Raw genomic sequence first — 26,296 nt, forward strand, 5'->3', positions numbered from 1 at the left:
GAAATTTTCTCATGAAATGAAAAAAGAATGAAAGATTTAGTCGAAGAAATGGGAAAACAAGACATTAATAATTATTTTGTTTTCATAATGTTGACTATTCATCTTTTAAATGAGCACGTATGTTCTTCTCTTCTGCCATTTCTTTGCTAAAGATTTCAGCATTCGTTTTCTGTGAGATTAGTGTGATCCCATATTTGGGTTAGTCGCTGGTAAACAGGAAAGATCCATCAAAAGTGGAGGGATTTTAAGAACAATTTTCAAGGCAATCTTGGATCCTACAAGACTCCTTTTGGGCACAGAAACAAAAGGAAACAAATCAACCCAGAAGACATTAATGGAAGTGATGAACTAAGCTGCCTCATCAGATAGCAAAGTACAAGAATTTTTGTTCGAGTTATTTGTTTGCTAAGTTTTTCTTTTATTACTTTCTTGTCTTTGGTTTGAGAATTATTTGCAAGAAGCTTTAAGGTTTAGGGTATTATGAACATTAGCGACAAGCAACCAGCGAAGCTAAACGATGAGCAAATCGCTGAACTACGAGAAATCTTTCGTTCTTTTGATCGGAACAACGATGGTAGCTTAACGCAGCTGGAACTTGGTTCGCTTTTGCCGTCCTTGGGCCTAAAACCAAGCCCTGACCAACTTGAAGCCTTAATACAAAAGGCTGATACAAATAGTAATGGTTTGGTGGAGTTCTCGGAATTTGTGGCTCTGGTGGCCCCGGAGCTGCTCTCGGAGAAGTCACCGTACAGCGAGGAGCAACTGAAGCAGCTGTTTAAGATGTTTGACAGGGATGGTAATGGTTTTATTACTGCTGTTGAGTTGGCACATTCCATGGCGAAACTTGGACATGCTCTGACGGTAGAGGAGTTGACAGGGATGATCAAGGAGGCCGATACGGATGGGGACGGGAGGATCAGTTTTGAGGAGTTCTCACAGGCGATTACTTCCGCTGCTTTTGATAATTCTTGGGCTTGAAGGCATATAAAACAAAAATTTTCTACGATTTTATGTGTATTCTAAGAATTTTCTTGGAGCAGAGAGAGAGAGGCCATGTGAGGAATGTTATAATAAGTAGATGACTTTCTATAGCGCAAGACCTGAGTTTTCCCATTGTTCCTTGATGCAATTTTAACATTGATCCTCTTGATCGTCTATGCGTTCATAATTGAAATATCTGTGTTGCATATTGGCATCAAGTCATCAACCTGGCGTAATCTTTTTAAGCATCGAATTTGAATCAGACAAATACTAATTGTTTCAATGGATCAGAGATTAAACTATGTTCTTGTTAAATTGTTGCCGCTGGGGGGGGGGGGGGGGGGGAGGGAAGATGGTTCCAGTTCCCAAGCATTCCATTAGTTGAGTGAGGCATCTCACAGCTCATGCTGCTGCAAGAACTTAATTATGGCAGGCTGATTCCTTGTAAAATTCAACTTCGATGATCATTCTTTTCACATCAGTCTGTTGCGATTGTGCCAGAATTATTTACGTTTTTCTACATTGGACCATCCTCGCAAGTTCTTGGATAAAGACTAGATATAATTTTCAGGAGTTGGAGCTTTCTGTTTTATATCGCATAGCCTCTTTCTTTTGAAAGAGTGTTCAATCTGACTGAAATATTTAGCATTGGGTATGTCAAATTCCATCTATTACATAGGATTTTATATTGCTGAATTACTTGTGATGTTTATAGCCCAATGTTTGCATCAATCACTCCCACAAGAAAAGTAGAATTGGGACAGCAATAGATTGAAAAGCAGCTAACTAGGATGACAAATTAGCTTCTACTAGAGAAGAATTAATAAAAAGTTTGGATTTAATTGTTTCCTGTCAAGAATTTTACATGTCGGAGGAAAGACAAAATGGCATTTATATGAGAAAAGCCATTCTCCTTCAATCAGAAAATAGAATCTAAGCTTTTAGCTTGATGGTTTAAGTACCTCTTTGGAGCACAAAAGTATTAAGATTGCCATTACTGAGTTTAAGACCTTCAGTCCATTTCTCTCCAAAAGAAAAGGATAAGCCAATTTTCAAATAGCACAAAAGCAAGAAGCAACACCGAAAATTAACAAATTATTAGGTAACCTTTTATCAGAACTGAAACTCAGTAATGGCATTGTTCTAACTACCCTTTTCTCATTAAAAGGAATAAATTTTTAATGAGGAAGATCAGTTAGAGTTGATGTCAGAAAAGAAATTGCGTTGTGTGTTTCACTAGAATGTATTTGTCCTACTGAATGCCTCATGTCTAAGTCCTTTAAGTAATGAGTACTGATCTCTAAAAGCCTACAGGGTTCAATGCAATGGCAACGAAACTCATCATTTTCGATATGGAACTACACTCAATTTAGTTACCGAACTACACCATGTCTTGTATTCCTTTGTCCATAACTTCTCATCTATTTATATACCCTCGAATGACCTCTTCTCACAATGAGAATGTATATAGCCCTATTCTGGTCTGGTCCAGTATGGAATGAACTTATAATCATCTAGTGCATTTGACATTTAACAAACTTACTAAACTACAAATAACCTGGGCAGGGTTTGAATGAAATTTTTGCCACAAAATGAAAGATAAGAAATGAATAAATGAAAGCCTTTACTCTACACACTCCAAAAGAAGTTTCATAGAGACAATTAAGAAAGAAAGAAAAAACACTGAGTCCTCTATAACAGGTATCTATTAAACAGTAGTCCTATAGTGCAACAATCTTAACAAAGTATGATAAGCTAGAAGTATGCAGCATATATTTTGCTAGAGATGATAATATCTTGCACACAATTCTGATCTCAAAACTGACATTTTAATCTGAATTGTAGGGAAAAACACAAGGAAAGGCTATGCCTATACCCTTGGCATGTTGTGAGAACAAAAAGGTAAAGCAGGATCAAGCTTCAAGCCATCTTCTTCTTGGATTTGAGCATCACGAACCCAATAAACATGCAGAGGAGGCAAAGAAGCACCACACCAGCACACACAGGAATCAGCATGGCATATTCCTGGGGTAGGAAATAGTTGTGGATAAAATTATCACTGTCCACAAATGGCTGAAAAGATATGACCAAAGATTTAGAGTCAGAAATCATAATCAATCAGAGTTCATAAAGAGGCTACTATTCAATTAGTTTGAAAATGAAGTAGTAAAATAATCATCAGAAACTGACCAGGATGATGACCCAAAACGTATAATATGTGAATATGGATAAGCTGATAAAAGATAAAAGGAACCCAACCGCTCGATCTGCTAATTCCATTCTCTGTTAATAAAATAAAAAATGATTATGAGAATTTAAGATCCCATCCCACGAAGCTTCCAAGATTTAAAAGTGCAAATATTAGTGAAAAAAAAAGAAAAGGATTTCAAAGGATCGGTGACCCTACCTTTGGAAGAGCAGAAATTGAAGAGAGATGGAAAAGATTGAAAATCGATTTTTTTTGTGGCGGCGAAGAGATTGGGGGAACATGCGGAGGAGGAATTGGGACTTGGGAACTGTTTGGAGGTTTCTAAATTTGTTTGATGAATCAGAGGACTCTTCTGTTATCAAAATAAAAGAACTAATAATAATCATATGGTAAAATTCGAAGCTAGTCCCTGTATTCTTTGGAATTGTTAATTTAAAATTCTTATTTCTAAAAACATAAATGATACATTAATATTTATAAATTACTAAAATTTAATTAAAATAAAATTTGAATTCAATTCGCTTATTATCAAATCGAAATCGAAAAGCTCAACTTATCGATCAAATTAAGTTTGAGTATTTTTTTTTAACTTGAATAACTTACGAGTTTAATTGAATTTTTATATTTTAATTAATAAAATATTTTAAACTCAAATTTGAATACAAATAATTAAATTTTTATCGAATATAAAAATTAAATTTATTTTTACATGTTAATCAAATCTAATCGAACGAATTAAAAAAAATTTAATTTTTATTTCGAATCAAATTCAAACTAAAAAAAATAAAATTCGATTGCAATCAAATAAATATCAAATCTCGAATTTAAAATCAAATTCAAGTTTAATATTGTATCAACAGCTCGTACTCAATCAAAATCACTTCTATTGTTCTGGCCAAAAAGACAAAAGTTTGTTTAGTTTTTTTGTTCAATTTTTTTTCAGGGGTATCAATTTATCAACAATCCTTTTAAACGAGTTTGCTAATGGTGCAATTACATACATAGCATCAATGAATGGAGCTGAGTTATCATAGCCAAATTTAGAGAATTGAATAAATGGGAGTGGGGAAATTATTCAACGCCTACTAAATTCAAGGCTCTAACGAAATCCAGAGAATTCTCCCATTTAATTACGTATCCATCAGACGTGTGGCTGTGGCACACGCGATTCCCAGATTATGTATAATACAATGACAATGCCCAGGTTATTTATGATACAATCAAATAATCTGTGTTCTTCGAGGAACGGAAAGCTGGAAAATATAGACTCACAAGAACATACAGAAAGCAGAGGGTAAGGGAAATCTATTATCCCATGAAAAAAGCCTTCATAAGTCTTGCAGAATCCAAAGCAAGGTATCCTTTCAAAATAAAAGTCTCAAGGCACCCAACTTAGCCCTTTCCAAGTCTCACGGTTTGTGAAGTCCACAAATGCAAACAGAAAAGAGTTTTCACGTTCACTTGTGCAGCATCCATTGCATTATATCCTTTCTAATAACTCCCTCGCCTCTTGCGTAGTTCAGCCTCAACGTGTCAGATCCATTGATGCTCAAATGCCTGTATTGAGTCATGTTTCCAGCAGCCCTTGGTGGCTGCATCATCATCACAATTGTAGGGAAGGATTTACGCCACATATTTGTTGATGAGCTAAAAAGATGTCTATCAGCTTCACTGTTTCGAGGTGTGTGGATGCTTCTAGGAGTTTTCAATGAGGATGAATTTGTCACTTGTTTTGGAATGTTCAAGTTTGCATTGCCAGCATCATGGTGGGGTTTCTGGTGGGTTGGAACTCGGATCTGAGCTGATGGTTTCATTTTGTCAAGCCAGCGGAGGATCCAGTTACCAAGATTCTGACCAACTTCTAAGTCTCTCTGCTGTATGTTCTGGTGAATCTTGAGTGCTACATCAAAAACAGCACGTGTTCGTCTGGTGAAAGAAAAGATAACAAATTCCAATTTAGAAAAGAAAGGAAAAGAAAAACTAAAGAAAGTCTTTTCAAGTCCTATTCCATTGTAATGATAATAGTTCCAAACATTTGATATTTAGGATTGTGCTTTTGTCTAGACATGAAATCACTGCTCATATGAAAATATGGAGGAACAACAGGATCACAAAATTAAAGTTACTGTAACATTGACGAAACTCTTAGGAATAGAGCATAGATTAATGAGTTCATGTGCTTCACCCATAGCTCTTAGAAACAATGCACTTGGGGTATGTTTAAATATCACACCATGGAAACCCATGGAACATTATACTGTCATCATGCACCTTATTAGCTTAAGAACCGATTCACTAATTGATTTACTGTTTATTCATACCTGATATGTTTTATGACAACACTAGGAAGATTGAGACTTGTGTGTGTGTGTGTGTGAGAGAGAGAGAGACAGAGACAGAGTATAACTTGCTGCTTGACATGTTTAGATATCAATCAAAACATTTAAGTAAACATGAAATGTTTTGTAGACATTTTTAATGAACATGCAAACACCTAATTGAAAAGGAAAAAAAGGTTGATTGATGTACTAATAAGACAGACTTATTCCTCACATGCTATAGCAACTTGAAAGAAAAACCCGATCGGCTGACCCTTTCATACATATATATGGGCACAAATCTTTGTTTTGCCCTAAAAAAACCTTTGACTATGTAGTTATAATTGTCAGCTAAACATTGATTGTGATGAAATTGTGAGTTGTGGCACGTTCATATGCTCAATTAAAATCCACAGGCATGTCTGCAGCTGAAATTTTTGTTGAATGGAACTAAGAATGCATCGTATTTACATGATTATCTCAAACCACTTCTCAGAACTAATGAGTTGGTTACAAGAATATGCTTTGCTAGCGCATACAATTCAGTACAAGTTAAAAAACCATTGCCTACTTATGTGGCAGTTGAACAAGAATGCATCTATGATCCAACTCATAAGAAATTTTGCAAACTAATTCATACTGTAACACAAAAAGAAATCAAACATCCCTTGAGAGTCAAGTTACCCCTATGTCCACCCTAGGCTTTGTGGGCAGTGCAAGTAGGCCCATTTTCACAGTGCCTAAAGGCACCATTAGTGCAGGAGTATCTGTTTCCTGCGGCAAAAGGATGTGCTTGGCCAGAAAAATCCTCATAAACATTCAATATGCTCTCATGTACCCTTGGCATTATCAATGAAAAAGAAAATGGAGACAGACCCTAATTTGACCACAAAGACCACTTCTCACATGTTGCAGATCCTAATTCTCAGAATTTCCATTAGAAAAGATGCAAATAATCTTAACCCCCTGTAAGCTAAACACCCAACAACTACTAAACCAATCATCCAGTAAAGAAGACATTGAAAGGAGGTAGGTAGCTAGCTAATTACTAAGGATGATATCTTTCATGAATTGATTGAATCCTGCAGAAATGAAAGATTCTTGAACGTGTTATAAGATCACGTAATTTCACCTCGTCACAACCTTAAGCCCATTAACAAAAACTAATAATCAACGAACAAAAAATGACGCAAACCAAAACAAACCTTTAATCGAATAAAGAACGATCAAACATCAAAGAAATAAGGCAACAGACAAAAAAATTACTAAAACAAAGAAAGAAATAAAGGAATAGAGGAATCATTTACCTTCGAACAAATTGCCGGATCCTTTGATGCTTAGCGCTAATAATCCGTCGCTGAATCTTCAAAGCGAGCCTGTAAGTTCGTTTAAGCCCCAAGAAATACGCCGTTCCCAATGTAATCTCCCACAGCACCATTTTTCCCTCACTCTTTTTCAAAAGGCGTTTAGTTTCTTTTCAATCACGCTCTTGTGACGTTTTCTTCTTAATAATTTGTTTTAGCTAGGCACTAACAATACCGAAGCACCGAATACAGATATCAGCCGTTGTGATCTTTCTAAATTATCTCTCCACCGTTTACTAGATTCTAGATGGATCAGGGCTGACCTTTTAGAATTTTTGGCCCAAATATAAGTTTTTGGGCTTTTAGCTACAGCCTACCAGGATTTCACAATAAAAAAATTGGATGGGTAACTTTTCAACGTAGATTTATTGGGCTGAACTTTAACCCTTAGGCCCAATTTTAAGCTTATTTTAAGAGGATAATTATATAACATATAATTAATAATTAAATTTTATAATTTATTTAATATTTTTAAGAGAAAACATTTTTAAATGAAAATCAGTCAATGTAATTAAAATTCTTATATATTTTACAAATTGGATAAGTTTTATAAATATTTATAATAAAAATATTAACATTACAATATTAATTACTAATGCGTGTTTTTTAACATAAAAATGTGGAAATTTTCTTATATTGCTTTTATCTTGTTGTTTAGTATTTTCCTTATTTTATTGCTTAATGCTTTCTGCAATGTTTATAGCCCTAAATACATCATATTTTATTTTAAGACATTATTAAAGATTAGATATTTACTCTTAAATCGATCATTGTTTTGGAATTCTCTTTTTAATAATCCAAACCAAAGGCAACAATCCAAACCAAAGGCAACAACTTTAAAAACTTGGTTAATTCTGTGGAAGAAATCGTAGTAAGATCAAATAGTTCATGAGTTTATGAATTTATGACTAAGCCACCTTATGTCTGCTTTTCCCGCCCTCTACAGAATGAATTTATGAGTTTGTTTTGGAGACATGAATGAAGATGGCTACGGTGAAGGAGAAGCCTGATCTCAGGCAGTTCAGCTTGGACACATTTTGTTACCATACAAAACTGTCTGGGTAAGTTTTTGACTTAGCAGTCGACTCTTACGTATTCTTCTCAATCTGTATGTCCTGCTTAAGGCTAGAAGAAAAAAATGAAGCGCAAGAAGGCAAGGAAGAGAGACACTAGAGATAAGAATTAAAGATGGTTCTGAATCTTAACCTTATGATGATATAAACAATCGAATAATTTTGAAATGATAAATGATTCAAGAAAGCAGGTTATATGGTTGCACCCAGAAAATGAGGTTAATTAACGATGAGTTTCAATAAACTAGGAACAAAACAAGGAACGAAGAGAATACCTAGGCATGCCCAGATAGTAAACTAAGAATCAGTCCTCGGAGAATCAGAATACTAAGAAACTGAAGAGGCAAACTCCAAATCAACATCAATGCACAAGGTCTATCATACATCTTCATTATTTATAACACATACATATGCAATAGCTGGAATGGTAAATATCATGCTAAGAACTAAGTCCAACAGGAAAGCTATTCTGAGTCAACGGAATAATAACGGCAAAATCAAAGGCAAAAAGATGTAAAAAGATTTCACGATTTGGAAATTTTGAACCCCAAGTGATGTGCCCCAAACATCATGATTGTTTTTCATGAACCGAAAGGAGGAAGAGGATAAAAAAAAAGGAATAAAGAAGTCACTCTAGCACTTCAAGCTTGGTCGTCCACTAGTACTACAAAACTATGAAAATCATGAACAATAAGAAGTGAAAGCATATGCTTTAGGTCACTCGAAGCCCCATTCAAAAAGTGGAGATAAATTTTGTTAACACTAGGCTTGCCAAAATCTGAACTGAAATCCTTATTTCTTCTTCTGTTGGTCAGAAACTCTGGCTCCCATAATCTTACAAACAGGCTCATCTTTTGAATGAATAAGCTTTAGGGCTGGATGAACCTTGAGGTCTCCCATTACCAACTTCTGACCCCCATCCAACTCACTCAAATCAACATCAATATATGGAGGAATAATATCTGCTGGGCATACGAACTTAACAGTCCTCTTGATAGTATTCAAGAACAACCCTGCCAGGTTTATGAAGCAAGTGATATTTAACATATATAGATAAAAGAATATACTAGTTACAATAATAAGGAATGCAAAAATGAGATTCATATGAGCAAAGTAAAAAATTGAAACATATTAAAACATATATAACTTGTGAGTTGTGAATGAGGCAAAAGGAATATGATCAGTTGACCAGGAGACAGCCCCAACTAACTGAAGAGCAATCTATGATAACCATTAAAGTGTGGATTATGCATAAGTAACATCAGGTTTTGGTGACAAATATTTAATTTCCTGGTACCTAATATGCTTGTTAATGTTTGCTATGGTAAGCTTAATAGAATTGAATGGATAAAAGAAAACACAAAAATACTAATATTAGGCAATAAACTTCATATGGCACTATACCCAGTTATATCACTTGCTCCCTTCCATCTAAAACTACTAACTATGAAGGTCTGAGCACCCTTCCAGAGAGTGAGGCAACAACTTTTTATCTCTAGAAGGAATGATAAGACTTAGCTAGTTATCACGTCAAATAATCTCCACATGACTAAATGGAAATCCTTACATAGGATAATGCAAATCAACACCAAAATTATTCATATGTAATACAGGAAGTTAGTGAAGATGTAACATACACATATCACAAAGGGAAAATAAAAAACCAGAGAGAAATGGCCATGTCCATTGACATATTAATACAAAAAAAAAAAAAGAAAAAACTAATGCTGCACATAAAACTACAGTTAATATTGAAACAAGAAACGAATTCTCCATGGTACTTAAGCACTTGAATGTCTTCACAGTTCACACACACATAAATCCAAACTCTTCAGCGATTTAAATAAAACATAAGTCAGCAGAACCGAAACTAAACACAAAAAAAAAAAAATGCAATTACCACTTATATATATTAATATTTCACAATAACAGTCCACATACACCTAATCCTTTGAGCAGTGGAATCATTAGAAAAATCTCATTCAATCAACGTTCATCCAATGAAATTATATCAAGGAAAGAAAAGTTCATTGCAGCTCTTTACCTTTCCTTAGTCCAGGGCATACATCTTCTCCTCTGAACGCAAGAGGAACATCAACCTTCAACAAAGCATGCGAAGGCGCCCTTATGAAGGTCACGTTAAGAGGTGCATCAGTCCCCGCATGCAAATGAAGCTGAAACATTTGTTTAAAAAGAAACATACCCAAATTAAGTGGAAAGCATAGCTGATTAAACAAAAACGAAAACTTTACTGTAAAAATTAAAACTTTAGAAGAAAACTAACAATTTGATAATCAAATTTAGTGAACTAAAGAAAAAACCAAAAAGCCCATTACCATCCTGGGGAGAACCCGGACTTTCTCAATCAAATCACCGGTTCCAAACTCTGATCGAACCTCAAGATCAAAAAGCCTAGAAAGGAAAAAAGACTGGCCTAGATGCTTAACCAAATTTCTGATCTGATTGTTCTGAACAGAAATGAGCCTTTTGTTGCCTCCATGCTGCCCATCTTCTTGCTCGAAAACGATGCTGGGGACGCGACCCACTTTTCTTTCTTTGGCGGCGATGCTCTTCCCAGACGCGGCGCGTGGGATGGAGAGTATAGTCTCGGCGTATTTAGGGTCAGGCTTCGGGAAGCCTTCGAGGTACGTCAATGGAAATGGAGATGATGGTGATACTGAAAATGATTGATCGAGTGAGAGAGCGGCTTGGGAGAAGAAGCGGAAGCGTAGGCTGAGGGTTTTGTTGGATAGCGTGCGGCGGATGAACATAGCTATGACCAGCGTTTGCGAAAGAGGGAGAGTTGGGTCGCAGAGGGGGTTAAGAGAGGTTTTTGCTGCGGCCTGCCTGGGTTACTGATCTGGAGTTTTAGGAGGGTTGGCCGAAAGGGAAAGGATGCTGACCCAAGGTGAACTGCGTTTTTATTATGGTCATGTTCTCTTTAGTGTAATAGTGTTTTATATTTTAATTATGTTAACATGATTAAAAAAAGATAATATTATTTATATCGTATTGATAATACATTTTAAATACAGTATTATTCAGCAAACATATAAATCATATAAAATTATAAAATTATTTTGATTTATTTCTTAAATAAATTAATAATTATATTTATTATATCATTTAATTATTTAAATAGGTTATAAATATTTAATTTTTAAATAATTTTTTATTTAAATGATATATTTTTTATAAATTAATTAATCATATTTAATCGTATTATTTATATTTAATCATATTAATCATGTCGTATTGTGTTATATAGATTATATTAAATAAATTAATTTTAAATATATTAATCATGTTATAAAGTGTTACATATAATATATATAATAAATATATCATATTTTTATTTAAATTATTCATGTTATGTTCATATTAAAATTATTTATGTTATATTTGTATCAAAATTATTTGAATCATATTTGAAATCGTATTTGATATAAAATATAATAAAATAATATAAATTATCAGATATATATATATATGATATGTATAATTTTTTAGATTTGGATTCCAATTAAAATTTAGAGATTAATAAAGTGATTTATATTTTAAAACATATTAAAAATATAATATATCAACTTTTTATCCCATTTATAAAATAAATAAAAAATTCATTAATATCAAATGATATTTCTTTCAACTATTACCAAGATGGCTCAAAAACACGTGAAACACATCCTATATATCAACAGCAGCAATTATTTATTTATTTATTATCAAAATAACACATCAATAATTATAAGATAATTTATTTGACTAAAATCAAGCGGCCTCTCACCATCAAAACCAAAAATAAATATTCTTTAATTTTCCTTTTTTATTTTAAATCTTTTCCTATAGAAAACAAAATCTTTTATATATTTTTGTTTCTTTTGAAAACGCAAATTCTCTTCTCTGTCACAGTCCCTCAATTCTCGCTCTGTTATTAGTTTCCGTTTTCTTTTTTTTTTTTTCACTAACCTTGCAACTAAAGGGCCCTCTCGCTTGTTCTTTCCGTTTTCCCAGTCCCTTTCTCAAGAAAATTTCATCTCGAATTTTCTCGAGAAGGTTAGGGTTTATAACAAAGACGGATATAGGGAAGGAGCAACCATGAGCTTTCAAGATCTGGAAGCTGGACGTTCATTGGCGTCGAGGCAAAACCTGATCAACGGCAAGCAAGACGCCACCCAAGCATTGGCTTCTGGCATTTTCCAGATCAACACCGCCGTCTCCACCTTCCAGCGTCTCGTCAATACCCTTGGGACTCCTAAGGACACGCATGAGCTCCGAGAAAAGCTGTGAGCTTTGCCCAATTCAATTGCTTTGATTTCATTTTTAACTGATTACATGATTTCAATGTGACCGTCATTTGATTTTGAATCAAAATATTCATTTGTGTTGATTTTAGCTTCGATCTTTTATTTAGGATTTTCAATTAGGGATGATAAATGATGCCATTGGTCAAGTTCAATTTGACTTGCCTTTTGGATAAAGCTCAATCATTTTCGTTTGGATAAATGTGACAATTCTTGAAATAGTTTATATTTATCTTGATATTTAATGTTGGCACTTAGCAGTCTGCTTCCTTGTATTGCATGGGCAATTGGTTGCTTTCTTTCGATTTTCTTGAGTGAGTTTGACTATATGCTAATAAGATCATGAGTGGGCGGTATAGCTGACATGTCTCACTTGGCAGGCATAAAACGAGGCTACATATTGGGCAATTAGTGAAGGACACTTCCGCTAAACTTAAACAAGCTAGTGAAACAGATCACCGTGCTGAAGTTAGCGTAAGTATGGTCTTCGGCTTTGGTTTTCGGCTTTGGTTGATTATGTCTACCAAGCAACCTTCTGCTTTACTTTCTACATTAACAAAGAGGAGATGATAACTATGGTGTTTGTTATTCATAATGTTTCTTTTGTTCTATTCAAGATCGTGGTAAGTCATATAGTTTATTGAACTTATTGCTAAAACCACTTAATCCCTCATCTCTCTCTTCCCTAAGGATGTCCTTGATGTCCTTTAACTCCTTGTAATTGTAGGCCAGCAAGAAGATAACAGATGCTAAACTTGCAAAAGATTTTCAAGCAGTTTTGAAAGAGTTTCAGAAGGCTCAACGGCTTGCAGTTGAAAGGGAAACAGCATACACTCCTTTTGTTCCCCAGGCAGTTCTTCCTTCAAGGTATCTATGTAGGCAGGTTTTCATGTACATAGATGGGTAGAAGAGTGCATTCAATGTTCTGTCTTCATGGCATAACTGGAAAAGTGAGTCATGAGCAAGATGGTTTTGACAAATCACATATAAAACATCTACATTGATTATTGAATTTCTGCCATTTACTGGTTCAAATACAAATTACTTGGTGGTTATACTTGTGTTATGCTTCAATCCTGTTCTAGGCTTTTGCATGTTATTCTTACACTGAGGTCTCTTCCTGGTATATTCAGCTACACGGCCAGTGAGATAGATGTAGGTTCAGATAAAAACGCCGAACAGCGATCTCTTCTTGTGGAATCAAGAAGGTAATTTCTGGTTCTTGCAAGCCATCCCTTTCACATGGTGCACACTTGCTCTTTTCTGGACTTTGGACATGAATTTTCTTGTTCTCTGTTCCTATTTTAATTCATCGTCTATAGGCAGTTTGGATGAGTTCTTTAAATAGATTCTGGACTTGTATGAATCTTCCATGCCAGTTATTTTTCCTGGTATATGTGTGTGTATACAAGCAGTGTTGTCTCTTGGTATATCTATATGCATATAGTAGATTAGAGAATCATAATTAATCAAAAAGATGCCAAGGGATACCATGCCACGCATTACATAGTTGTGGATTATAAATACTTATAGGAGGGCGATTTCTTATATTCATTCCCCCAAGCCATGCATAGATACAATACAGATTTTCTATTATTTATCCCCAGAATTTTCAGAAAAAGATTTGTGTGATTCATGTTGCTATTTATTTATAGACTGTTTATCTATTGTATTATCTGATTATTCCTTTTTATGAATTGGATTATCCAACTACAACCTTTAGCTTTGCATATTTTCTTCTTGCAGACAAGAGGTCTTGCAGTTTGATAATGAGATTGCATTTAATGAGGCCATCATTGATGAAAGAGAACTAGGAATTCAAGAAATTCAGCAGCAAATTGGTGAGGTGAACGAGATCTTCAAAGATCTTGCTGTGCTAGTTCATGAGCAAGGAACTATAATCGGTTAAGAATTTTATCTTTTGCATTGAATTCAATCTGATTTTTCTGTCCTTTTGAGTCATATTGAAAAGTACTGAAAGTCGATCTATGCTGCAGATGACATTGGGACCCATATTGAAAATTCACGGGCTGCCACTGTTCAAGCTAAATCCCAACTTGTGAAAGCTGCAAAGACTCGGAGATCAAATTCTTCTCTGGTAACGTACAATGCTCTGATTCTTATGTTTTGTTAAATCATAAAATTGTGCACTGGATGTGAATCTCCGCCATGCAGACATACCCACTTTCTTTATTCCCTTTTAATTGGTATAGTGGGACATAATGTGGGCTTCCTTTGGTGGTCTAGGAATCCTGATTGATTGCACACAATAATTGTCAAGTGACCTGCCTATGCAAAGCCATCTGAGACAGTTGCTTTCACCATTGAAAGATAGCCGTCCACCATCCTTCCTAGGAATTAATTTCTTTACTTCTTTTCTGCGCAGACCTGTTTGCTCCTGGTGATATTCGGAATTGTGCTTCTGATCGTGATCATAGTACTGGCAGCCTGATCAAAAGGTTGTCCAATTTGATTGCAGAACAATTTCAAGATCTTCTTAGCAACAAGAGGGTGATATTTTTGCTAATCTTAGTATATAGCATGATGGCTGACTGGAGTTCACTTCTAATCTTTGTATATAGCATCTGGCTGTCGGTCATCCTTTATGTTATTTGGTTGATCTTGGGGTGGGGTGTCTCTTTTTCTATAAGTTGGTGTTTGGATATGTCGAGGTTGTGTTACAGCTTTCGTGTATTGTCCCTTTTGTTTTCTTGAAATTTACTCTAATATGAGTCATAATTCTTTGGTTTTTAGCGTGTGTGTGTGTCTGTGTGTCTGTGTGCCTGCGTGCATTTACATAGTGCCTTATTTCCATGGCATTGTGATTCTGGCATACTGCATTAAATTTCTCTGGTGTTCAAAAACATATCTTCTTCACTGGAGCAGTTTTAAATCAAGTTCCATTTATCAAATTAGAGTTGGAATAAAATTAGAGGACCAGTATCAAGAACAGAGCGTTGGGCTTAGAGTTAATGAGGCCCAGTGGATCCAGTCTATTCCACAACCCATAAGCAATGAGAAACAGGAAATTCAATTCCCTAGGCCTTTTTGCCATAATATTAAACCAGGATGAACTGTCTATCTCGCATGCTGTACTTTGTCTGTCCATTTTGAACTACCAAAACCAAAGACCCAAACAAGAACCTTCGAGTTCCAAACATTCAGACAAAGTTTGAAACCTGTCATTCAAAGAAAGGTAAAAAATCTGTCTTGCTCATCCAAAAAACTGAATTCTTTTCACCTGTGAAAAGGAAAAGGTTAAATAAAGAAAAATGAATAGTTCATCACCAGTGTATACTTCAATATCAACAATAGCAATCGTTGATACGTTGGAGGAGGAGCAAGTGCTTCCGGTGCTGCTTTGGAGGATTTCCATTTCCCTTCTGATCTTATTTCTATCCAAGATCGCAAGGACGTGGCCATGCGTGGTTTGTTTATTTATTCTTTTTATTTATTTATTTGGGTGTTCTTCCTGTCTCTTTTTTCTATACATTGTGTAACGTTTGCGCTTTTAGCCATTTTGGGTGATCTTATTTCTGTATTAAGATTTGGGTTTTGATTATATTTGCGGAATTCTTTAATTTTGATGTTATATTTCATTGTTTTTGCTATATTTCTGCATTTCTTTTTCGAAGTCCCTTTCATGCAAATTTAATTTTTTTTTCTGTTTTTTTTAACCTTTGACATTTGATTGCTTCTGCATTGCAGTTCTAAAATCTGATTTGATGGCTGCGCTCAATGAAGAGGTTAAATCATTGGATGAAGATAACTGGAAGTTTAAAGGCCTCCGTTTCCGCGTCCACCTGATATCAACACCAGTTTGGTTCTTCAATTCATTGGACACCAATTGCCTTTTCACTTTTGTTACATCCTGTAGATTATTTCGAATTCCAATTCTAATGGGTGGCTTAAGTTTTGGATCTTTTGGTTCATTTTCATTTTTCATTTCTATTTTCTCTCACTCAAATTTCTCTCCCTCTCTCAAAGCCCCTACATCATCTCACACTACCTTTACCTACATCTCCTTCATTCTCCAGTCCTAACTGAAGTATTCCCCCTTGGTTCTCTCTGTTCCTCTCTGCCATACCTCTTTTTCTCCCCTAACTTTCTTGAACTCTTACCTTTTTCTCTCTGGTATTTCATCTGTTCTCTCTTTGGTCTACATCAGATTTAGTTTGTGGGATGTCTTGAAAATTAGTTATTTCCTGGAATCTCTTTCGATACATTTCTTTGGCATCGGAATCCAATATCCAACTCTTCATGGGTTCCGTCTATGTGCCTTTCTGATTGCTACTGTTTCTGTAAATTTACGGATATATATTTATTCAATTGATGTTATTGATTCCACCAGGTGGATGTCTACAGAAGCAGATGGAGTTCACAAATAATCGGAGCATTGCCTCACCAAAATATTTTCAGCTTTTGTGAGAGTGGACTTCATAGCAAAGAGATATGGCTTTGACGATCAGCAACTTGATTATATCTGTACATTGCTCAACTTCATTATGGATTCATTGGACTATGTAAACCCTTTGTAAATGTTGTTCATAAGCAGGATAAAATTTTTCCTTCCATTTGAAATTTGAATACTCCTGAAATGATCATTAACGTCGCAGCCTGTTGCGATGTTCAGTTTGGAGTCAAGGAAGCTTAGAATCATCAACGTCAGCTCAGGGTTGCGTCTAGCTTAAAAGTATTAATGTCTGAGTTCAGTGCAGCTTTGACGTTTCCGTAAGAAATGTCTTCTTTTAGAGCTCAGCTAGACTACAGGCTACCATTAATTCGACCATGTACATACCCCGCTTGGTGCCTCTTGTAGGGTGTCTCATTTGCCAAAAACCCGTTCTGATCACTGCCCCATTTTACTGTCTTTGAAAAACAAAGTTCCTAGGGTGGGTCCTAAACCTTTTCGCCTTCAGAAGATGTGGTTTGACCACCCCGAGTTTTTATCCCTCATCCACAACAGTTGGATTAAGGGCCAAGAATCATTAGCTCAATTTCCGCTGACTTTGAGAAAGGACATACATGAATGGAACTTGAATTCTTTTGGTAATATTTTGGGTAATATTTTTTGGAAGAAAAGAATTCTTGCTCGATTGTCAGGCATTGAGAAAGCCCTGGAAAATTCATCGAACCAGTTTCTCTTGAACCTTCAAAGAACCCTTTTAGAGGAGTTTAATGGCATCCTTAAGGTAAAGGAGGATATTTGGATTCTTAAGTCTAGGGTGAACTGGCTTATTGAAAGAGAAAGAAATACTCGATTTTTTCATGTCTTTATCATTTCACGGAGATGTTATAACAAAATTTCTAGCCTAATGAAAGATGGAGTATGGATCATTACCCTAAGAGATCTTGGCATGGTGGTCCAAGGTCACTTCATGAAACTGTTTACTTCATCTTTCTGTCAAAGCTCTCATTTCGTCACTCTCGAATCTTGATTTGGGGCTAAGCTTAGCACACAAGAGCAACATAATTTGTTGAAACCTATCTCAAATTTGGAGATTTAAAAAATATTTTGGAGTTTCAAGTCCTTCAAAGCACTTAGCCCGGATGGTCTCTACCCCTTCTTCTACCATTGTTGCTAGAATATTGAAAAAGATAAGATTTGTGCCATTATTAAATATATTTTTGATGTGGTGTCCATGCCTAAAGATTTGAATGAGAAGTTGATCTCTTTGGTTTCCAAGTGTATTAATCCCACTCGGATAGACTAGTTCAGGCCCATAAGTCTTTGTAACATACCTTACAAAGTTATCTCAAAGATCATGGTTCAAAGACTAAGGCCCTTTCTAGACAAGTTGATTTCACCTCTCTAAGCTAGCTTTGTTCCTGGTAGAAACAAATGTAATAATTGCATTATCATTCAAGAACTTGTCCACTCATTTAAAATTAAGAAAAGAGGATTGAGACATATGATAGTCAAATTGGACCTGGAAAAAGCCTATGATAGGCTTGAATGAGGTTTCATTAGGAAGGTGCTTACCTTTTTCAATCTACCAAAGTCTTAGATTTCCCTGATCATAAGTTGTGTCTTATCCTCTTTGATTTCCATTTTGATGAATAGAATAATGCTAAAAAAATTCAAGCCTTCCAAAGGTTTGGGACAAAGGGATCCTTTGTCCCCTTTACCGTAAATGGCAGCCTACTAAAAGTTCACGAAATGGCCTTGTGCTATCTCATGTCATATTCACAGATAACATTATTCTTCTAGGTAGAGCAAAAGAAAATTTTGCTAAGATTATGCAGGAGGTACTCATAGGATTTTGTATTGAGTTTAGGCAGACCATTAATATGAAAAAATCCAGAGTTTTTTTTTTTTTTTTTGCTAACATTGGACAAGTCTAACAAAAGAGATATTACTAACCTTTTGGGCATTAACGAAACCCTTGATCTCGAAAGATACTTGGGTTTTCTTATCCATAAAAGGAGAGTTAGTAAGAATGATTATGCTTTCATTGTCAACAAGATCAAAACAAAGTTAGCTGGTTAAAAGGTAAATATGCTTTCTTCTGCATGAAGAACAATGCTGATCAAGTCGACTATAAAAAGCATCCTTAGTTATTATATACAATGTAAAGCCCTTCCAGTAAGTATTTCAAATGAGTTAGACATGGCTAATAGGGATTTTCTATGAGGAAAAAAAGGGATAAAAAGAGATTACACATGTTTAATTGGAGTGAAGTGACAAAGAAAAAAAGTGAAGGTGGACTAGGTTTAAGGGAGACTCAAGTTCAAAACCAAACATAGTTAACGAAGTTGGTTTGGAGATTTTTTCATCAAAAGGATGCTTTGTAGGTTAAAATGCTGAAAGAAAAGTATCTTCAAGAAAATAGTACTATGAGAAAAGCTTCTAAAGTATCGACAATGGGGAAAACCATGAGATGGGCAGGTCCGATTGTTGAAAAAGGTATTGAATGGGTCATTGGTGATGGCTCATCTACGAGCTTTTGGCATGATAATTGGTTGGGGACTGGGAGTTTGAGAGATGCTATTCATGGCCCTCTTAATTGGCAAGAAGATCAAGTTTCAGTGAGTCAGTGTCTGAATGCAATAAAAAATAATTAACCTCTTCCAATTTTTTTCTAACTCAATGATGATGTTTTAGACAAGACAAGTGTTATTCTTACTCAACTGGTGAGATAGGGACAAGATAGTATATATTGGTTTGCATCCTTTAGTGGGATATTCACTATCCAATCTATATATGACCTTGCTAGAGGAACCGGTTTGAACGAGGATAAGGGCCAATGGGAGTAGATATGAAAGTTGTAGGCTCTGCCAAAAATTAAGTTTTTCATCTGGCAATGTATGCACTGTATCTTGCCTACACGTAATCAGCTTGCTAAAAGAGAGTTGAACGTCCCGACTACTTATGTATTTTGCATGCATGATGTGGAGGATTTGGCACACCTATTTTGTAATTTCTAGTGGACTAGAAACATATAAGCTGCCTTGCGAGGAGCCTCTCTGCCTCTATCCCATAAAATCTTGAACTGTAGATAATGGATCAAATAAAATGCTTTGAACAAGCACCGATGTCACGCCCCGAATCGAGGCATAACACGACCATATTACCTTGAAGAAAATCTCAAAGTAATACGAAGCCTTCTTTCTTAAACATTCTAAAATTCTTCAATAAAATAATCTAACAAGTAAAATTCATATCTTTAATCCAACTGATGATATCTCTTTATATATCCAAATACAAACCATATAAAATACAAAACTACCTCTTAAAATCTCATTGGCCAATATATTCTCCGACGATTAAGTAATCTTACCCATTTCATCTTCTAGCTTCACATAAGACTAACCAAACTTATCACTTAATCATCTGTAAAAAAAAAGTAAAAAGGGAATGAGCAAACCACAGCTCAGTAAGTATAGGTTCACACACCTTACCAGATCAAGCATCGTTTTCTTACACATCATATAGATCATTCAAAACATTCATCAAATCATAATATCAAAACATTTCAAGATCATCATTTTGTCAAATATTTCATAAATTCATAAATCAATGTCAAAATGTCACTATTCAAATATCATAATCAAACCAAATCATGGATCAATCATTAAAATCATCATAAATCATCATTATCATTCATTTATCGTTAGCTACGGTCACTGCTATAACCCGTGACATTGGTCGTATCGATAATTTTATCCTCATGATTATTGCTAACTACTATAACCCGTTAGCCAGGGCTTACGCTAACTACTATTACTCGTTAGCCAGGGTCGTATGATCATGTCTTTGCTAACTATTATTACCCTTTAGCCAGGATCGTAGAACTAAGTTCTGGTGTCGATGATCCCACTTCCCAGGGATATAAAAACCTAGCTATCACAAAATCATTCTTTAAACATAAATCATTTTCTCATTTCATTCATAAGCATGATCCATCATTTACATAGCGAAAACATAAAATAATGATATGCTTGATCCTATTTTCATACATCGAAAATAAAGAAATAAAATATTCATTCATTTAGAAACATACATATATACATAGATTCGAAAATAAGCAAAGTGTGTGAGATTCTACTTACCTCCATTCGATTTCACCACTTAGTTTTTCCCCCCAAAATAATTAATGGCCTATCCAAGATCATTTCAACCGATCAGAATTTAATCAACCCTTTTTGAGACCATTTATACAAAAATCAACTAAGTTACACAAAGGGTTAACTTAAATAATTAATACTGGCAGCCTGACCTTTTTTCATTAAAACAGTCATATCTCAACATATCCAAATTGGAATTATGATCTCTTTAATGCGTTAGAAACTAGACATAATAAGCTTTCTAACCATATATGGCACACCTCGTAATTCCTTGTAGATTAATTATAACAATTTTTGAAATCTACGTCATATGCTGCTGCCAAACAGCCTGTATACCTTCTAATAAAAACTATATATTTATTCACAGGAAACTCCAAATTCAATTTCGCTTGTTTCATTGGAAAGTAGACTCAATAAGCTTTCCAAAAATATATGGCTTAATCTGTAAATCCTTGTATACAAATTAAGAAGAATTTCGTAATTCAACCCTGATGCTGCTGTTTTACAGCCTGCATATCCTTAAGTTAAAATTAGACAACTCTTCATAGAAAACTCGGATTTGACTTTTGTTTGTTTCATTAGAAACTAGATTCAACATGCTTTCCAATGATTATAATAATCACAGCAATATCTATCCATTAATACAAAATTTTATTTTAATTCATTATTACAGATCACAACATCTCATCCAAAAATAGAATTTCTCTTTCAATCTTTAAAAACTCAAATCATTACTTTCAGCCTTCAAACTCTATTCAATAATCATCAATAACTCTTAAGAACATGAAATAAACAAAGCCCAATAATTTACCCATATAGATCATCAAGATTAATGAAGGATTTCATGATTTTTCTTGATTTTTCTCTCAAAACTTCAACTCCAAATAATAGCAATCAATTTGATATTTCTTTTCAAATAAAAAGAGGGCATGTACTCACCTTTAAGGGATTAACTTGATTGTAGCCTCTGATTGTGAATCTTCAACTTGATTTTTCATATTCTCTAACCCTAAAGAAGAAGAAGAAGAAGAAGAACTCTATTTCCTTTCTATTTCCTTTCTATTTCACGATAGGTAGGTTTTCTTTCATCTAATACTTCAGTCCTTTTTCTTTTACTAAATAATGTCTTAATAAACTTATGGGCTTTAGTATTAGTCTAGCCCGATTATTATTTGGGCTGGGGTATTACAACTGATCCATACATGGTATCCCTTAATACCTGTTGTTTATCCATACTTTATGAGAGGCTTGGCTTGAAAGGAATAGAAGGATTTTTAGCCAGAATGGTGAGACCATTGACTTGGTGAAATTGGTGACTGTGAAGGTTACTAAATTCTTTGCGATGAAATAGAAAGGAGTTCAGGACAAGGTTTTAAATAATGGTTGTGTAACAGCATTGCGGCCGCTATTTCACAGTTTTGGTAGCTTTCGCCATCGTTGCATACCCGAAATTGGACTGTGAATGAAATTCGCAATCATAACGACTACTTGCAGCCATAAAATAACAATGCAGCGGACAATGGAGGCTATAGCGGGATGCTATAGCTGTAATCATCATTTTCAGTTCAAAATGTAATTTGAAAACTCATTCTTTTTCAGCAGTTAAAGAATTTCATATAAAAAATCACATTCTAAACAAGAAAAACCTTTAAATTTACAACTCAATTAGCAAAGATGAACCTCAATCAAGATCAAAAAACATATTGTTGAAGTCAATCAATAAATACCTCAGACCTTAAGAGTTGAGAAGAAGTAAAACATTTTTTAATTACCTAGATGGGAAGATGATAGGCTTGGGTTCAATAGTAGCGTCGCCAGTGGCTTGGGTTGAAGAAAAAGACAAAGATAATGTGGATGAAACTTAGAAGAGGTTAGAGGATAGAGGAAGCATGGGATATACCTATCAGATTTTTAGGGAGAGTGAGCGATAAAGCGTGATACAGAGAGATTTAATGGTGAAATTTGAAAATTGTATGGATGTGAGAAAGGTTTGGTAGGTTTGAGTTCAGCTGAGCAAATCAACCAATCATAATATTTTTATTTTTCTAACTTAAAATTCAGGTACATGTGATATTTAAAAGTACATTGTATTTTACTTTTTTTTTATTTAGGTGAAAATATAGAAAGGAAAAAGCAAATGATTTGGTGAGAAATTAGATATTTTAAAAAAAAATTTTATTGATTTTGATGAAAATTTAAAAAGAATGAGAGCTATTAATTAGTGAATTTATTTTTTTTATCGTCATTTTAAAGTAATTAGTAGTTTTTTTATATAATTTTAATATTATTAATGTTATTGTTAATTGTATATTTTTATTAGTTAATAAAGATTAGTTTGTTACTATTATATTATTTTGATTTAATTTAGTTATTTAAAATGTTGCACTTGAAAATTTGATCTAATAGTAAAGTATATTTATCCATAGTCAATCAGTTAGTTTTATCATCTTCTCCCAATAAACATATGTTATAAAAATATCTAAAATATTCATCACTAATTTTTTTAATTAAATTAATTATAATCTTAATTAACTTCATATAAGATATATTTTTTTCATCATATGTATTTATAATATTTATGTCTTTGTACTTCGTGCGTATAATAAAGAAAACATTTATAATATGCATTTTCATTCTAAATTATAACTACAAAACATGAGAAGATTATTTTAATTTATAAACAAAAATTAAAATATCATAAATTACTTTAAAAATTATAAGTATTAATTTTAATTATTATAATTATAATTACTATATTTTATAGTAAATTATGAAAAATTAAAAAAAAATTCACGACCTTGATGACCGCAATGATTTTCATTATATATGCAATCATAATAAATACAATACGATAAAAAACGTGTCTACGATCGTAATTTGAATCCCTGATTTGGACTTTGTTGTAGTCCTTTGTGTCCATCAGGTGGAACCTTTTCAATGAGGGATGGTATAAATTAAACACAGATGGCTCAACATTGGGCAATCCTGGGAAAGTAGGAGCTGGAACCATTATTCGATGGCTCAACATTAGGCAACCCTGGGAAAATAAGAGTTGGAACCATTATTCGAGATAGTGAAGGCAAATGGATTGCTGGTTCCTCTACATATATTGGGGTATGTTCAAATATTTTGGCTGAATTGTGGACTTTTAGAGGTGGATTATTTTTGGCGAAAAAGCTTAATATTCGTTAGCTGAAAATTGAACTCAATACCACAACTGTTATCTCCATGTTTAAGGATCACCAAGTGACTAATCCCATGTTACTCCATTTGGTCTCTGATTGCAAGAAGTTGATGGAAGATTTTGAAAATCAACACATGCTGTATGTGTTCAAAAAAAAAGAATAGGTGTGTTGACACCCCTGCCCCGTTTGGTAGTAACAATTGTTGTAATAGTTCTAATTGTTACGAGGTCAATTATGTGATGTTTATTGAACCTCTTCTTTTATTAAAGATTTGGCCATCACTTATGAAGCTAGATATATTATGTATCGTATTATTTATAATTAAATAATTCCTGTTTCTTACCAAAAAAAAAAAAAAATACAGGGTGGAAATCTGCTCTCACAATGCAACCGGTGCTTAGCTATCTCGATCTTGATCCTTCAGGTGGCGAATCATTGATACAAAGTAACTCTTTCCCCAACTTAACCATCCAAAAATTGCAAATCTGACTGATACGAATCCAGTAACAACGGATATAGGTACAGTTACGAAATCTAACAAAGATTTCACCATCAACACTGCTGAAGCCGCTAGAATTAGTTTAGTGGCCAAATAGGCTATATATATATATATATATATAGTCATCATCTATCATTTAAGTGTTGGTTTTCTAAAGTTTTGATTACCATTGAGTTATTACCTGATCAGCAACAAAAAGTGAGCTAAGGCCATTGCCATGGCAGCTAGAAGTAAGCTGATTAGTTAACGAGATATTGTTTTAGATTCAGCTAAAACAAAAGTTTCATATGAAAAATCCAGGTATTATCAACAGCAACACCATTAGAATTTCTAGATTAGTATACAAATCCAAACTCTTATAATGCTAATTAAAACTAGCTCACCATCTTCGACGCCATGTATCACCTCTACTAACATATTTCACTCTTGATGCGGATCATTTGCCAGCATCAAACTAATTGATTTCCCCATCTGTCCTCAGCAACAAAATGGAAATAAGCTTTTAATTTCAATGCTTGATTAACCAGCCATTTTCCAACAATGAATTTAGCTGCACGACTTAATTCAGAGACTCTAAATGTTGAAAACCATACTGATGGAAAAATGCTAGAGCTTAAAGGAATTTTTTTTTTTCTAGCTAAATTGAAGAAACTCAATGGTGCAAGGCAAAATCGATGAATCCTTCATTAGAACCTCCTCCACAACTCCTATTCACAAAACGATGATCAAGAAGCCCATCCACCGTACCTCTCTTTCTCCAAACAACTCCTCACAAGGCATCTAAAATCCGGTGAAGCCGTCTCAGGCATCTCCAACCTCTCCTCGAAACATATAGCACACAACAAAGCAGCCCAATCAGGCTTTTCTGTGAGATCAATCAACGGATATTGACCCATAAAACATTCTAATACCACCACACCTAGGGACCAAATATCACCAGGAAAACCATCTGCATTGCCCCCATTCCATCTCCTGGATCAACCCTTTCAGGACTCATTTAAGCACATGTTCCCATGAACGTGTTACAGGCATTACGAGTGCCAACTACGATCTTACTCACTCCAAAATCAGCAATCTTCACTTCTCCTTTCCCATTTATCAATAGATTCCATGGTTTTATATCACCATGCACAATGTGCATTCATGCAGATATGCAATCCTAGTAAAACTCCCTGAAATAACATCTTCAGCAAATTCACCCTGACACAAAGTTCATCGTGCAAAGACCCTCTCTCCATGTGTTCCATAACAAAACAAAGCTCTCCTCCTATAGTATAAAATACTGCATGGCATTTAACAATGTATTGTGAATCTACCCTTTTCAGGATTTCAGCTTCACACGCCGCCGGATGCCGTATTATGGCAGTGTTTTGATCGAAACGAAGGACTTTTAACTGGTAAATGGATGAGCTTTTACGGTTCCTGACTTTATTGACGGTGCCTTCATTGCCATGGCCAATAACGGTGAGTTTCTCAAGGTCGTAGAGGCTTTCGATGTCTGGAGATGTCGGACCAATGGCTGAGAGCAACCCTACATAATAAGACCGTTGCCGGGAATAAGCTGTCGGTAATGGAGATGGTAGGGATAGACGGAGTCCCTGTTGATGCCTTCTCTCCCTAACTAGTGTCATTTACCTTTTTCTTCTCTGGTAATGTAATCATATAGTATAAAGTGAAAACATAGCAAATAATAGATCAATCTAACAGTCAAAAATACATGAGATAGGATTGTGGGCTGTAACAATCCCATGATTCATGGGACTCTTGTCAGTTCTTGGACTGACACGTGTTTTTT

At 34.6% G+C, this 26,296-nt stretch overlaps 6 protein-coding genes and 2 pseudogenes across 9 annotated transcripts; 4 read left to right on the forward strand and 4 right to left on the reverse strand.

Annotated features, from left to right (window-relative positions):
• The first annotated feature begins 341 nt into the window (after positions 1 to 341).
• LOC111286245 (putative calcium-binding protein CML11) lies at positions 342 to 1,150 on the forward strand. Its single transcript, XM_022876125.2, has one exon. It carries the CDS (start codon positions 481 to 483, stop codon positions 976 to 978), a length of 498 nt encoding a protein of 165 aa, XP_022731860.2. The 5' UTR covers positions 342 to 480; the 3' UTR covers positions 979 to 1,150.
• Positions 1,151 to 2,732: 1,582 nt separating this feature from the next.
• LOC111286252 (dolichol-phosphate mannose synthase subunit 2-like) lies at positions 2,733 to 3,528 on the reverse strand. The gene is made up of 3 exons (XM_022876136.2): positions 3,389 to 3,528; positions 3,172 to 3,264; positions 2,733 to 3,054 (listed from the first exon to the last, which is right to left on the reverse strand). Exons 2-3 carry the CDS (start codon positions 3,259 to 3,261, stop codon positions 2,902 to 2,904), a joined length of 243 nt encoding a protein of 80 aa, XP_022731871.2. The 5' UTR covers positions 3,262 to 3,264; positions 3,389 to 3,528; the 3' UTR covers positions 2,733 to 2,901.
• A 762-nt stretch (positions 3,529 to 4,290) lies between these two features.
• On the reverse strand, positions 4,291 to 7,059 carry LOC111276022 (uncharacterized). Its single transcript, XM_022861734.2, has 2 exons — positions 6,816 to 7,059; positions 4,291 to 5,116 (listed from the first exon to the last, which is right to left on the reverse strand). The coding sequence occupies exons 1-2, from the start codon at positions 6,944 to 6,946 to the stop codon at positions 4,648 to 4,650; spliced, it is 600 nt and encodes a 199-aa protein (XP_022717469.1). The 5' UTR covers positions 6,947 to 7,059; the 3' UTR covers positions 4,291 to 4,647.
• Positions 7,060 to 8,457: 1,398 nt separating this feature from the next.
• On the reverse strand, positions 8,458 to 10,877 carry LOC111276030 (uncharacterized). Its single transcript, XM_022861742.2, has 3 exons — positions 10,282 to 10,877; positions 9,990 to 10,119; positions 8,458 to 8,958 (listed from the first exon to the last, which is right to left on the reverse strand). The coding sequence occupies exons 1-3, from the start codon at positions 10,714 to 10,716 to the stop codon at positions 8,738 to 8,740; spliced, it is 786 nt and encodes a 261-aa protein (XP_022717477.2). The 5' UTR covers positions 10,717 to 10,877; the 3' UTR covers positions 8,458 to 8,737.
• A 794-nt stretch (positions 10,878 to 11,671) lies between these two features.
• Positions 11,672 to 15,002, forward strand: LOC111276038 (syntaxin-22-like). Of its 3 annotated transcripts, none has more exons than XM_022861763.2 (7): positions 11,672 to 12,231; positions 12,630 to 12,723; positions 12,977 to 13,116; positions 13,383 to 13,457; positions 13,996 to 14,153; positions 14,247 to 14,347; positions 14,636 to 15,002. In XM_022861763.2, exons 1-7 carry the CDS (start codon positions 12,044 to 12,046, stop codon positions 14,699 to 14,701), a joined length of 822 nt encoding a protein of 273 aa, XP_022717498.2. In that variant the 5' UTR covers positions 11,672 to 12,043; the 3' UTR covers positions 14,702 to 15,002. The 3 variants fall into 3 exon arrangements, with proteins under 3 accessions (XP_022717498.2, XP_022717508.2, XP_022717488.2); XM_022861773.2 differs by having other exon boundaries at positions 11,732 to 12,231; positions 13,335 to 13,457; positions 14,497 to 15,002; XM_022861753.2 differs by having other exon boundaries at positions 11,738 to 12,231; positions 13,335 to 13,457.
• A 151-nt stretch (positions 15,003 to 15,153) lies between these two features.
• LOC111276048 (protein SAMBA-like) lies at positions 15,154 to 16,823 on the forward strand (annotated as a pseudogene). Its single transcript, XR_016329014.1, has 3 exons — positions 15,154 to 15,677; positions 15,958 to 16,067; positions 16,601 to 16,823. The product of XR_016329014.1 is annotated as a protein SAMBA-like (transcript).
• A 125-nt stretch (positions 16,824 to 16,948) lies between these two features.
• On the forward strand, positions 16,949 to 17,687 carry LOC149513944 (uncharacterized). Its single transcript, XM_089746780.1, has 2 exons — positions 16,949 to 16,980; positions 17,069 to 17,687. The coding sequence occupies exons 1-2, from the start codon at positions 16,949 to 16,951 to the stop codon at positions 17,685 to 17,687; spliced, it is 651 nt and encodes a 216-aa protein (XP_089602906.1).
• A 7,363-nt stretch (positions 17,688 to 25,050) lies between these two features.
• On the reverse strand, positions 25,051 to 26,237 carry LOC111276066 (mitogen-activated protein kinase kinase 10 pseudogene; annotated as a pseudogene).
• Between the last annotated feature and the right edge of the window lie 59 nt (positions 26,238 to 26,296).

The sequence above is a fragment of the Durio zibethinus genome, chromosome 17 (genome assembly GCF_047325235.1).
Source record: "Durio zibethinus cultivar Kanyao isolate XHJ-2024 chromosome 17, ASM4732523v1, whole genome shotgun sequence".
NCBI lineage: Eukaryota > Viridiplantae > Streptophyta > Magnoliopsida > Malvales > Malvaceae > Durio > Durio zibethinus.

Excerpts from the sequence above, each read along its gene's own strand:
- LOC111286245 (XM_022876125.2), top strand. The coding sequence starts at position 481 with ATGAACATTAGCGACAAGCAACCAGCGAAGCTAAACGATGAGCAAATC.
- LOC111286252 (XM_022876136.2), bottom strand. The coding sequence starts at position 3,261 with ATGGAATTAGCAGATCGAGCGGTTGGGTTCCTTTTATCTTTTATCAGC. Across the intron at positions 3,055-3,171 it reads CGTTTTGGGTCATCATCCTG|CCATTTGTGGACAGTGATAA; the intron begins GTCAGTTTCTGA and ends ATATCTTTTCAG.
- LOC111276022 (XM_022861734.2), bottom strand. The coding sequence starts at position 6,946 with ATGGTGCTGTGGGAGATTACATTGGGAACGGCGTATTTCTTGGGGCTT. Across the intron at positions 5,117-6,815 it reads ATCCGGCAATTTGTTCGAAG|ACGAACACGTGCTGTTTTTG; the intron begins GTAAATGATTCC and ends TTCTTTCACCAG.
- LOC111276030 (XM_022861742.2), bottom strand. The coding sequence starts at position 10,716 with ATGTTCATCCGCCGCACGCTATCCAACAAAACCCTCAGCCTACGCTTC. Across the intron at positions 10,120-10,281 it reads TCCGGGTTCTCCCCAGGATG|CTTCATTTGCATGCGGGGAC; the intron begins GTAATGGGCTTT and ends CAAATGTTTCAG. Across the intron at positions 8,959-9,989 it reads ATGCCCTGGACTAAGGAAAG|GGTTGTTCTTGAATACTATC; the intron begins GTAAAGAGCTGC and ends TAAACCTGGCAG.
- LOC111276038 (XM_022861753.2), top strand. The coding sequence starts at position 12,044 with ATGAGCTTTCAAGATCTGGAAGCTGGACGTTCATTGGCGTCGAGGCAA. Across the intron at positions 12,232-12,629 it reads CATGAGCTCCGAGAAAAGCT|GCATAAAACGAGGCTACATA; the intron begins GTGAGCTTTGCC and ends CTCACTTGGCAG. Across the intron at positions 14,154-14,246 it reads TGAGCAAGGAACTATAATCG|ATGACATTGGGACCCATATT; the intron begins GTTAAGAATTTT and ends TCTATGCTGCAG.
- LOC149513944 (XM_089746780.1), top strand. The coding sequence starts at position 16,949 with ATGTCTGAGTTCAGTGCAGCTTTGACGTTTCC. Across the intron at positions 16,981-17,068 it reads AGTGCAGCTTTGACGTTTCC|GGTGTCTCATTTGCCAAAAA; the intron begins GTAAGAAATGTC and ends TGCCTCTTGTAG.